The 13,645-nt window shown below is 47.3% G+C and overlaps 2 protein-coding genes across 4 annotated transcripts in view; one reads left to right on the plus strand and one right to left on the minus strand.

Annotated features, from left to right (window-relative positions):
• The window catches only part of ttc28 (tetratricopeptide repeat domain 28), a 363,296-nt gene that overhangs the window by 254,610 nt on the left and 95,041 nt on the right, over positions 1–13,645 (plus strand). The window lies entirely within an intron of this gene.
• LOC306933672 (solute carrier family 35 member E1-like) lies at positions 4,988–5,989 on the minus strand (the record flags this gene model as incomplete). Its single annotated transcript, XM_079515982.1, has 1 exon — positions 4,988–5,989. The coding sequence occupies one exon, from the start codon at positions 5,987–5,989 to the stop codon at positions 4,988–4,990; it is 1,002 nt and encodes a 333-aa protein (XP_079372108.1).

The following is a 13,645-nucleotide window of genomic DNA, read 5'->3' on the forward strand; positions in this document are numbered from 1 at the left end:
ACAGTAAATAATACAGAATATATTCATTGCTTTCGGCTATATACTCAGGACATGAAGTTCTACCTCCCCCCACGTCATTTTATGATACATAATGCATATACACTGTCACAGCGGCATTGTCACAAATCCTACATGACTATTATGTGTGCTCCACACAGCTGTGCAGAGGGTATAGGTGCACTCACTATGATATACTGGATCGTCTCTGTCGGGTGGAAACCTCATATGTCCAAAACTGTTAAAAATTCCAAAAATGGCAAAAGTAGCAGACCCACAAGCTCAAAATGCGTCACTACGCGCCACATTTTGAGCTTGTGCATCTGCTACTTTTGATGCTTTTGTGTGACGCTGCAGTATGATCAAGCAGGACGAAAAAACAAGAATGACTCGGTCATAATTGCCAGCTGCAGCAAGCTCTCGTTTATGAACATCTATAATGAGATTGTGTGCCTCGGCTCACGGCTTCACGTTGCGGCGTTCAGAGTGTGAGTTTTATGCCGTTCAAACTATGGGTTTTATGGGTAAGTCTCCCATTGGCTTAGAGGCAGCCAATGATGAAAAAGTCTCCACTACGGTCGCTAGTAGAGGTAGGTGAAAATGTTGTCCAGGCGCTTTTCAAACAGCTGGCAAAAAAACAACGCAAAAGAAAATGGAGACAGGAGCTTTCTGCCTGAGAGCAAAGATATCGTAGTGTTAAAAATGGACGACTGACATCGATGAGCATTCTTGCCATTTGGTTGCTGTGGTAACCACATCATTCTATATCATCCTATAGCACCCTATATCATCGATTTGTTGACATTGGAACGTAATTAGGTAATACAGTGCAACGGGTTGTAAAGACAGTTGGATAAGGTATGTAGGTGTGTGTGCATGGTTATAAGTTGGATAAGGTATGCGGGTGTGTGTGCATGGTTATAAAGACAGTTGGATAAGGGTGTGTGTGCATGGTTATAAAGACAGGTGGATAAGGTATGTGGGTGTGTGTGCATGGGTTGTAAAGACAGTTGGATAAGGGTGTGTTTGCATGGTTATAAAGACAGTTGGATAAGGTATGTGGGTGTGTGTGCATGGTTATAAAGACAGTTGGATAAGGGTGTGTTTGCATGGTTATAAAGACAGTTGGATAAGGTATGCGGGTGTGTGTGCATGGTTATAAAGACAGTTGGATAAGGTATGTGGGTGTGTGTGCATGGTTATAAAGACAGTTGGATAAGGTATGCGGGTGTGTGTGCATGGTTATAAAGACAGTTGGATAAGGTATCCGGGTATGTGTGCATGGTTGTAAAGACAGTTGGATAAGGTATGCGGGTATGTGTGCATGGTTGTAAAGACAGTTGGATAAGGTATGCGGGTGTGTGTGCATGGGTTATAAAGACAGTTGGATAAGGCAGGGGTTCTCAACGTTTTTGGCCGGGGACCCCCGGAAATGCTTTGGCAATGTCTCGGGACCCCCGCCCCGCCCCCTCCCGACCCCCAATATAAATTGACTGCAACAAAAACCTTAAACCATTTTGGGCGGGAACCCCTTTTGGTGTTTTAAGCATTGTTATAATTTAGCTATTGAAAAATAGCAGATCTACAAGCTCATAGCGCGCCACCGAGTGGCGCGCTACGAGCTTGTAGGTCTGCTATTTTAGAAAAATCGTGAAAATAAAATTTTTAAACAAAATCTTTTTTTTTTTTTAAATAATTTGGGGACCCCCTAAAATAATTTGGCGACCCCCGGGGGGTCGCGACCCACGGGTTGAGAACCCCTGGGATAAGGTATGCGGGTATGTGTGCAAGGCTCCGCATTCATGCAAGCGCTCTGCCTCTGCTAACGGTGTTAATAACTGCGTTGACCCGGTGAGGTGGAGACTTGTTGTTCCCAGCCCTGTGCTAATGGAATCAAGCACATGTAGCATCTATCTCCTCCTTTCTCTGTCACATAATCCCATTATAACCGGCACTCTGCTGCAGTGTACCGTCTGGCCTCTCACAGACAGGACACTGCTGCCCGGGCCCGGGGGCAAGCCCCACAGGCAGGCCTCCTATAACGTCTCATACCACCTTAAACAGGAGTAGGCCTGTCACCTCCTGAGGCCCCCCTACACACTGTAGGAGTTTTAAAGTTGTCGGGCAGAGTTGTCATCAGATCATTATGTATTTCACAATACAGGAGTCATTTTCTTTTTTTTTAATCGGCTGTCATTATATCTTTGTGCCTTTCACACTAAACGATTGATCTCCGGCTAGGGGTCACACACTGCAAGAGTTCACCAAGATGCGATCCAGACTACTATTTGATTTTTATTCCAATTCATTTTGACGTCTCACGTACGTGTAGGATCCCATGCAGGATCCCGTGATACCGACATAGGGCGTCTCTCTCTCTCTCTCTCTCTCTCTCTCACTCTCTGTCTCTCTATCTCTCTCTCTCTCTCTCTCTTTCTGCAAGCACAAACACACACACATAGGAATACCCAGGGCAAAATGTGATATAGCCTTGATTTTCATTAAGTAATTCTCTCTGCGTCTCTCTCTCCATATGCGCACACACACACACACGCACGCACGCACGCGCACACACACACACACACACACACACACACACACACACACACACACACACACACACACACACACACACACACACACACACACAGTGCACGTGGTCCAAATGTTTGCGCTGCAGCATAGATTCCAATGCTGTTTTATCAACATTTTTCAAGTGAGCTCCGTTGGTTTTATAGACTATTTTCAGCAATATGTATGACACCTGAATTTACCCGTGGAATAAAGGTTATATCATCAATCGATAGACAGACAGACAGACAGACAGACAGACAGACAGACAAACTTGCTGACCGTCTCAAACCTGCTTAGATATTCATAAACGCTCGGGACCGCTTTTATTGACCGCCGGATGTTCTCGCAGAGCCTTTCACGCACAGCGAGCAACACCTCGCCGATCAAAGCCAGATCTTGCATCAGATCGAGCTTTTTGGCGGCAAGCCATATTGTGTTTTTTGGCATTGACCATTGGAACATATACATACTGTAAATGAGAATTACATTTCCAAAGAATCACAGGGCAGATTATGGCCCATAACTTAAATATACCAAGAAAACTGACACTTAAGAAATGTTTTTCAAATTGTTGAAATAGACGATTAGTTGATTAGTTGAAACGCGTCGCATTGTGAGCTTGTAGATTTTATATAGATTTGAAGAAAGAATTCTCACCAGGGAAACTATTATAATTTTAACAATTGAACCCTAGATTTGCCTATTTCCAGTTTCAAGTTCATTTACTCAAGTACTGTACTTAAGTACAATTTAGATTTTTTTCTTTTTGAGTGGTGCAAACCACTCCAACAACCAGCTTTGTCTGTATCTGTGTATGTGTGTACCTGTACGTGGCCCCACGCACGGGTGAGCATGGTTGCTATGGTTAGTGTGTGACGTCACTGCACCACTCAGTTCACACGGGTGTGATTCTTTACTATACTAGAGTATTTCCTGTTTCCAGTACTTTTACTTCTACTCCACTACATCTCAGAAGCAAATCTATATCTATATAGTGTACTTTTACTCCACTACAATTATTTGAAAACTTTAGATTTTGATTATTATTACAAATCATACGGCCCTATATACATTTCAGCCATTTGAAAATAGCCGATCTACAAGCTTGCAATGCGTAGGCAGCAATGCGACACATTGCAACTTTGTAGATCTGCTATTTTCAAAAGATTTTTATACATGTGAAATGGGACATTCTACACAATGACTACTTTCTAATTTTGGTAATATTTTACACCAATACCTTTGCACTCAAGTACATTATGAATACCAGACTATTACTTGTAAGTTGTAATATAGTATGTCTACATTGCAGTATTGATACTTTTATACTTTTAAGTATAAAAATCACACTTGTGTGAAGTGAGGGGCGCTCTTATCATCATACATCCTAACACAATCATACTGTACATCACATTCCGTGCTCAGCCAATCAAATCATCGCTATGGGGTACACACATTGCTCAGCCAATCAAATCATCGCTATGGGGTACACACATTGCTCAGCCAATCAAATCATCGCTATGGTGTACACACAGACACACAAAGCATATATAGGCATGGGAGGGGCTAGCGCCCCTCAAATATACAGTATATGCTTTATTTTAAAATGTGAAAACATTAAGATTGAAGACAAACGTGAGGACGCAAATTGTGATTGGCCGGCGTGATTGGGTGGGAGATGTGCAATTGGTTGAGAATGAGATGATGTATGATGACGTATGATGATAAGAGCACCCCTCACTTCACACAGGTGTGATTATTTCCATAAAAGGGGGTCCTGATAATTAAAATCACACCTGTGTGACATAAAATAGACACTATGCCTATTTGCTCAGACACTATGACGTAACATTCTCCATTCATTGCCAATGGGAATTTAATGTTTGTGTAGGACAAAAAAATCACACCCGTGTGAAGTGAGGGGCGCTAATATATTAAAGTCTAACTCATGTTGATTAGGTGACGTAATGGTGATGTAAAACAAACGGTGCAAACACAAACATTAAACACCATTAACAATAAAGAGACAATATGACGTAAATGACGTGAATTTTCCCGTCATTGTCGATGGCGTTTACAAAACAAACATTGAACTAAAGACAAACATTAAACTTGTGTATAGGAGGGGCTAGCGCCTCCTATACGCTAGACACTAAGCCGATTTGCTCAGACACTATGGAATTTAATGTTTGTGTAGGACGGAAATCTGCACTAATAGCTGAATATAGGAGGGGCTAGCGCATGATTTGATTGGCCGAGCAATGTGTGTACCCTATAGCGATGATTTGATTGGCTGAGTGTACCTCACTCCTCACACAGCATAACTGCGCCCCCCGTGATGTTTTTGCTCTGGGCTGGACCATGACTCGACCATTACCTTCAGGGACCAAGACCTTGACCACTGGCCTCATGGATGTCACCCCGGGCAGGGTGGTCCGAGGACATCTGAATGGTCCTGCCTGGTGGAGGGGAGCAGCCTCTTCTGGCTGGCGTCATGCATGGCCTTGAGGTAGAGAAACACCCCCGCCAAGGCCATCGTCACGCCCAGGAGGTTGACATACGTGACGGGGTTCCTCAGACACAGCAGAGAGACGCTGATGACCACGAGCCCCTTGGTGGCGCAGGCCACGCCGTAGCTCAGAGGACTGACCAGGTCCAGCACCACGATGGCGACCACCATCTCCGCCAGCTTACAGAGACACGAGGCCATCAGCAGCAGGAGGACAGTGGTGGTGCCGCCCTGGCCCGAGATGCCCCACAGCAGGTCTCCTCCTCGCTCCAGGAAGCTGGGCAGGTCCACCAGGAGCCAGGTGGGAACCATGAAGAGGGCGGCGTTGCGTAGCAGGACGTCGACCAGCCTCAGGGGATGGATCCCTGTGTCTCTCAGAACCTTCTTGGAGAAGATGTTCTGAAGGGCCGTGGCGAGCGTGGTGGCCAGGGCGCACATCAGTCCGCTCACGTCGAAGGACAGCTCGGACACGGAGGCCAGCAGCACTCCTCCGACGATGGGGACAAGGGACGCGTGCACGGCAGTCGCCTGCTTCTCCTTCATGACGATCCTCGATATCAGCACGACCCATATCGGCATCGTGGCTCTGACGGTGTGTGCGTATGAGACCGTCACCTTCCATATGGTGAAGTGGGTCAACAAGGCTATGGAGTATTCCCCGAAAGCCAGCGGGAGGATGTTCCGGTAGTGGTATCCGCGGGGCAGGTCCGCCTTCGGGATCCCCCACGCTCGCAGCAGCGGCGGAAGAAATGCGATGGCGAAGAACATGTTGGACATGGACATGGTGACAGGGTGCGGGAACCCGTTCAGGATCATTTTGTTGAGGATGTTTCCCCCAGAGCTCAAGGCATACCAACCCATGCACAGGAGAAATATGCGGAGCCATTCTCTGACTGGATGAACAGCCATCTTCCAGGTGGCTGTCGGAAGGTTCCCGGTTCGACCCTTGATGTCTGCGGGTCCTTTAGTTTAGCAAGACACTGAATCCTCCTAGCAGCAGGCCTGTACCCTTCTTGGTTCCTCCAATCCAGACTGTTGTTTTGGATGTGCGTGTCGTTGGGGGGGGGGGGGGGAATGAATTACATTTGCCATTCACCATTTATATTGGCCCTTCGTTATGACATCAAAGAGATGAGTCGTTAAGGGTTAGTGATAGGTCGCTGTTCATGATGACATCACAGTAGTCATGCGTACTTTCATGGTGACGCTTCGTCGCCCACAACCGTTCACTAGAGTTATGTAATCATCATCAGGTTAGTTCAGATTATTGGATTTAAAGCTGTAGGACATTCCTTCCATTAATATATTGGTTGCAAAGGTATTAATTGGGGAGTTCTGGTCTGGTTTTGGTGAATATGAAGTAGTTCTGGTGGGGTCTGGGGGACCACTCATTAAAAATAAATGAATCCGCATTCCTCACTTTTTGATTCCCCTGCTTTGTGTGTACCCCATAGTGATGATGTGAGGACGGCAATTGTGATTGGCCCAGAATGTCATGTGTGATGTGTTATGATAAGAGCGCCCCTCACTTCACACGAGTGTGATTTCTAAAGCATAGACTGAAGAGTTTTTTTTAGATTCTCTCAACGGAACAGCTCTGCAGGACAGGAATCACAGTGTTGTAACATTTCAAATAAGTCTCTTCCTATTCAAAGCTACCAGTATATGCTTTATTTCTTTATTTTCCCATAAAAAGGGGTCCTGATATTAAAAATCACACTCGGCGTGATGTGAGGGGCGCTCTTATCATCATACATCATCATACATCACATTCCGTGCTCAGCCAATCAAATCACTGCTATGGCGTACACAGACACACACAGCTGGGCATAGGAGGGGCCAGCACCCCTCAGAAAATGTGAATACCTTCTCCCACCACTGCCTATTCTGGTCCACACAGGCATCAGGCCACTGTTGAGAGGCATAGCGCGGTGGCTGGCAGACACTACCCACAATGCCTCACTGTCCACACACAGGCATGCAGGCCAATGAATGTTGAGAAGCATAGCGTAGCGTGGTGGCAGACACTCCTCACAGGCCCTATTCCAACCAATGATGAGAAGCATAGTGCGGTGGCAGACACTCCTCACAGGCCCTATTCCAACCAATGATGAGAAGCATAGCACGGTGGCAGACACTCCTCACAGGCCCTATTCCAACCAATGATGAGAAGCATAGCGCGGTGGCAGACACTCCTCACAGGCCCTATTTCAACCAATGATGAGAAGCATAGTGCGGTGGCAGACACTCCTCACAGGCCCTATTCCAACCAATGATGAGAAGCATAGCGCGGTGGCAGACACTCCTCACAGGCCCTATTCCAACCAATGATGAGAAGCATAGTGCGGTGGCAGACACTCCTCACAGGCCCTATTCCAACCAATGATGAGAAGCATAGCGCGGTGGCAGACACTCCTCACAGGCCCTATTCCAACCAATGATGAGAAGCATAGCGCGGTGGCAGACACTCCTCACAGGCCCTATTCCAACCAATGATGAGAAGCATAGCGCGGTGGCAGACACTCCTCACAGGCCCTATTCCAACCAATGATGAGAAGCATAGCGCGGTGGCAGACACTCCTCACAGGCCCTATTCCAACCAATGATGAGAAGCATAGCGCGGTGGCAGACACTCCTCACAGGCCCTATTCCAACCAATGATGAGAAGCATAGCGCGGTGGCAGACACTCCTCACAGGCCCTATTCCAACCAATGATGAGAAGCATAGCGCGGTGGCAGACACTCCTCACAGGCCCTATTCCAACCAATGATGAGAAGCATAGCGCGGTGGCAGACACTCCTCACAGGCCCTATTCCAACCAATGATGAGAAGCATAGCGCGGTGGCAGACACTCCTCACAGGCCCTATTCCAACCAATGATGAGAAGCATAGCGTGGTGGGAGACACTCCTCACAGGCCCTATTCCAACCAATGATGAGAAGCATAGCGCGGTGGCAGACACTCCTCACAGGCCCTATTCCAACCAATGATGAGAAGCATAGCGCGGTGGCAGACACTCCTCACAGGCCCTATTCCAACCAATGATGAGAAGCATAGCGCGGTGGCAGACACTCCTCACAGGCCCTATTCCAACCAATGATGAGAAGCATAGCGTGGTGGGAGACACTCCTCACAGGCCCTATTCCAACCAATGATGAGAAGCATAGCGCGGTGGCAGACACTCCTCACAGGCCCTATTCCAACCAATGATGAGAAGCATAGCGCGGTGGCAGACACTCCCACAATGCCTCAGTGACGGGCCCTATTCCAACCGTTTACGTTCCCATGGTAACCACGCTCATGCCATAAGCGCTGCCAGTCCGCGACGATGATGATAGCCTCGGCGGTCGCGACTGTGTGTGTATCAGTGTGCTTGGGGAAAGAGTCAAATGCAGAGTATATCTCAAAAAGGCACTGGTTGAAAGTAACTAAGTACATGTACTTAAGGTCTGTACTTAAGTACAATTTTGAGGTATCTGTATGCACTTCCCTTGGGTATTTCCAATATCCAATACTTTTGCTTCTACTCCCCAACATCTCGGATTCCAAATATTGTACTTTTACTCCACTACATTTATATGAAAACTTTATTTGCTAGTTACTTTGTACATTATTTCAAAACATGCATACCCACTTCAGCCCTATATGCATTTCGGCTATTTTCAAAAGATTTTTTATACATTTGAAAACGTGAAATGGGACATTCTGCAAACCGACTACTTTTGCTCTTGGTTACTTTAAGTACATTTGGATGTCAATACTTTAGTACTTTTACACAAGTAAATGTTGAATTCCGGACTTCAACATTGCAGTATTGATACTTTTACTTAAAAGAGTACTTTTTCCACCACTGCAAAAAAAAGGCATACATTCTACACAGCTGCAAATAAAGCCACTATGGCATAACCACATAACTCGACACAGCAGCAGCAAAGTAGTGGGCAGCGCTGGGCCGTCCCATGCAGGCACAGAAATAAAAAACACACACCAGGCCCAGGGGCTCGGCAGAGTTGCACAGAACTCACACAAACAGAACCCAGGCCAGGCACATCGCGAGCAGCGCCGCTGCGGGACATAAGGGGCTAATTATGCTAAGTACAATACATTACCTCTAGCATGCACTACGAAAACAGACGTTTCCCTAATGTGCTGTGGAATATAAACATGCTTAGTAGGGAGGGCTGACAGCGGCATCTTAAACCACCGTCCTTGTGTCAGAGAGACCGAAATGCTGGTATAGCGTTCTGGTTGAGCCAAGCATCGCTGATTAACATGTCATCCAGGGCCCTACATAATATCCTGGCCTTTTTCTTCTCCTCCGCTCTGCTCCCATAGATCTCCTCTGCTCTTCCAGGCAGAACTAGTTTACCTTTCATTAAGGGAGGGGAGTCTCCGTGCAAAATGTGTTTGCTGATAAGAACCAGAGGTTTATCAACAGTTTATAAAGAACGACTTTGGGATTAATCAAATCAGCACACATCCGGAGAAGAGCCGGTCTCTGTAAACACAATCAGATCGTACTCTGCAGGAATAATGTGAGAGGGAGGGAGGGAGGGAGGGAGGGGAGGGGAGAGGGAGGGAGGGAGGGAGGGGAGAGGAGGGAGGGAGGGAGGGGAGAGGGAGGGAGGGAGGGAGGGAGGGGAGAGGAGGGAGGGAGGGAGGGAAGGAGGGAGGGAGGGGAGGGGAGGGGAGAGGAGGGAGGGAGGGAGGGAGGGAGGGAGGGAGGGAGGGAGGGGAGAGGGAGGGAGGGGAGAGGAGGGAGGGAGGGAGGGAGGGAGGGAGGGAGGGAGGGAGGGAAGGAGGGAGGGAGGGAGGGGAGAGGGAGGGAGGGGAGGGGAGGGGAGAGGAGGGAGGGAGGGAGGGAGGGAGGTAGGGGAGAGGAGGGAGGGAGGGAGGGAGGGAGGGAGGGAGGGAGGGGAGAGAGGGAGAGAGGGAGGGAGGGAGGGAGGGGAGAGAGGGAGAGAGGGAGGGAGGGAGGGAGGGAAGGAGGGAAGGAGGGAGGGAGGGGAGAGGGAGGGAGGGAGGGAGGGAGGGAGGGAGGGGAGAGGAATAGATAGATGGGAAGAGGAGGGGAAGGGAGGAAAGATAAGTGAAGAAAAGAAGTGGAGTCAAATTAGAATAAAGACATGTTGGCCTGAAGTTATACATGTATTTCATGGCAATTATCGGTCGTGTGGTGCTCTGTGATTAATATACAAATATTGTACTTTTACTCCACTACATTTATTTTTCTTTGAGACAAATAAGGGGACTCCTGCACATCCAAAAAAAACCTATGGGAGGTGCAAGTCTAGTTAGCAGGCATAGACTTCAAAAAGAGAAATAAACCTTCCAAGGAAGGGACTGCACACTCCAGGGAATAGAGACGGACAACTTACTGCATCATCAACTTATTTATTAGCACGACACGTTTGGCCGTGAGCTTCGTCAGGTGCTATGCTATGCATATAGCACCTGTCCGTAAGTTGTCCCTCTCTATTCCCTGGAGTGTGCAGTCCCTTCCTTGGAAGGTTTATTTCTCTTTTTGAAATGTATTTATCTTTTTTCACTATAGTTTCTTTGTAGATTTTGATTGTTATTACAAAACATTATAATCACTTCAGCCCTATATACTGTATATTTCGGCCATTTGAAAATAGCCAATCCACAAGCCCACAATGCGTTGCGATGCGAGGCATTGTGAGCTTGTAGCTCTACTATTTTCAAAAAAGATTTTTTTTATACATTTGAAAACTTCTGAAATGGGACATTCTGCATAATGAGTATACTTTCTACTTTTGGTACTTTAAGTACATTTTCATGCCAATACCTTAGTTTGAATTACGGACAGAATATTTCTATATTGCAGTATTGATGCTTTTACTCAAGTAAAAAAAACAGACATTTGAGTACTTTTTCCACCGCTGGATGATATTAGTGACCCGTCTGCTGTGGCGGGCACCGCTGGCTGCCTCCTCCTCGTTATCACACTCATCTGGGCCTCCGTCCGTCTGAGGAGAAAATGCACTTTAGCGGAGCACTAATCACAAGCGCAGCTCATCTCCACTGGAAAATAATTGCTCCCCCTCCTCCTCCTCCCCCCCACCCTCTCTCTCACTCTCTGTCTGTCTCAGCCCTCTGTCTGTTCTCCCCCACCCGCCTCCCCTCACTCACTTTTAAGACAGACAAGAGATGAGGAATCTTCTCTGTTTTTGAGCTCAGGAAAAGACAGAAAAAAAAAAAGTGGAAGTTGGGAGTCAGAGAGATGGGGAGCGCGGAGCTTCAAAAGGCACATGTAATTGAGCAGCCCCAGATAGGCTATCTGTGGAACATGAAACAGCAACAGTTGTGACGGAGGGTAATTGCCTCCCCGGGCCCGTATAATGCCTTGTCGAGTCTTTAAACTTGAGCAAACTGCTGGAAGTCCTTATGTCGGGCAGGTAATTGGTTCCAGGCATCGGCAGCCATGTGAAATGAAAGAAAGATAGGGGAGGAAGGAAGGCATATGACTGTGTGTACGTGTGCTCCGAGAAAAAGAACGTATGAAGGATTGGGAGAAAAGAGAGCGTCTGCTTGTATAAGTGTCTTTGTGAGTGTTCAGTGTTATTGATTTTTTTCCCCTTGTTTCTGCTTTACAGCATTCCTTGTTTTTCATTTATTCATAGGCCTGCTGTGTTTTCATCACACGCTCCTCTGGAAAAGTGAAAATATATCTATTTCTCCCTGTGGGCGCATCTCCCTCAAATTATTTCTCACTGTATTTCAGCCGTAATGGATGTATAATTCAACTGCATGTGGGCTCCGCTCAATGCATGGTGATCACGCTCAGCTTCTGAGGCATAAATAATAATGTGCCGCAGCTGTGTGTGAACATGCTAGCCGCTTTGTGAGTGGGATTTACACTAGCGAACCGTGACAGCTCGACGCTGCACACGAACGAAGGTGCACGACACGTGTTTAGCGATGTTAAATGGCTCCAGTCGGGCTGTTTTGTTCCAAATTAAAACTTCTTCTCTCTCCCCCTCATCCCCTCACAACATTTATTATAAAGTGCAGTTAGTGTACAGGTCATCCGTTACAAGAGTTTAAGTTTGACTTTCAAGCCATCTTGTTGGCTCTAAACGCCCGCGTGCTGACCTGGGGTTGGGGGGGGGGGGGGGGGGGGGGGTCCGCTCTGGCCTTCATCCCAAGGGTGACTGTCCTCTCCGCTGGCCTGCGTCCAAGCCCCCCTCCCCCCCCCCCCCCCCCACCCCCCCCCCCGCACCCCACCCACCTCCCCAGCCAGTGGTGGAAAGTAACTAAGTACATTTACTTAAGTACTGTACTTAAGGGTTAGGGTTAGTTTTAATTTTGAGGTATTTGTACTCCACTTGAGTGTTTCCAATACTTTTACTTCTACTGCACTATACATTTCAGAGGCAAATATTGTACTTTTACTCCTCTGCAATTATTTGAAAACTTTTATTTACTAGTTACTTTATAGATTTTGATTATTTTTTACAAAACATACAGTAGCCTATACATTAACCACTTCAGCCCAATCTGCATTCTGGCCATTAGACAGTATAGTCGATCATACAAGCTTGTAGATCTGCTATATTTTCAAAAGATTGTTTTATACATTTAAAACTTTAAATGGGACATTCTGCACAATGAGTACTTTTACGTTTGGTACTTTAAGTACATTTTGATACCAATGCTTTTGTACTTTCACTTTCAAGTACAATCTGCATCGCTGATACTCTTACTTAAGAAAACACGTGATTTACCGGTACTTCTTCCACCGCTGCCCGCACCCACCCACCTCCAGGGTGACTGTCCTCTCGGCTGGCTTGCGTCCAGCCCCCCGTCCCCGTCCCCGTCCCCACACACACACACACACCTATCCCCAGCTGGAGGACGCAGAGCGGGGGAGGGGGGGGGACCACGAGGAAGGAGATGCTTTATTAGCGTGGCCCTCTGCGTGATTAATGGAACATCTGTCTACGCGCAGACAGCTGCCCCCAATTCCCAGCTGTTTACCCTCTGTATAAACAGCTAATAAGCCCTACGGTGAATGCGTCACTTTGGAGGTCACGTCTGTGCTTTTTCAAAGCTTCAGTTAGCTAGCTGCTACGTGATGTAGACGTTGGAGACCGCCGTGTTGCACTTTCACTCTGTGCACCGTGTGCGTGCTCTGCTCTCTCTCTCTCTCTCTCTCTCTCTCTCTCTGTAGTTTTATTTTCACAGGTGGACAGCGCGGACGGTGAGAAAATGTTGCGGGGAGAGAGAGATAAGAATGCAGGAAAGAAAAATATGTTCTCCTCGCTGTTGCTTTGGGTTGAGAGACTCGAGGTCTTCCTTTTCAGGCATAATCTAGATGGGGGAGAATCAGCTCTAGTGTGAAGCTATAATCCACCCCCAGTCCCAGTACAACCCACACACACACACACACACACACACACACACACACACACACACACACACACACACTCGATTAGCCGCGGCTTTGTTCCGTCTGTGGTGGCGCGGCATGAAGCGCGATTGCAGAGGGCAAACTGTCGCCACGGGGCCGATAAGCATTCTGGGTTTACCCCCTTTCTGTC

This window comes from Electrona antarctica, assembly GCF_951216825.1.
Source record: "Electrona antarctica genome assembly, chromosome: 12".
NCBI lineage: Eukaryota > Metazoa > Chordata > Actinopteri > Myctophiformes > Myctophidae > Electrona > Electrona antarctica.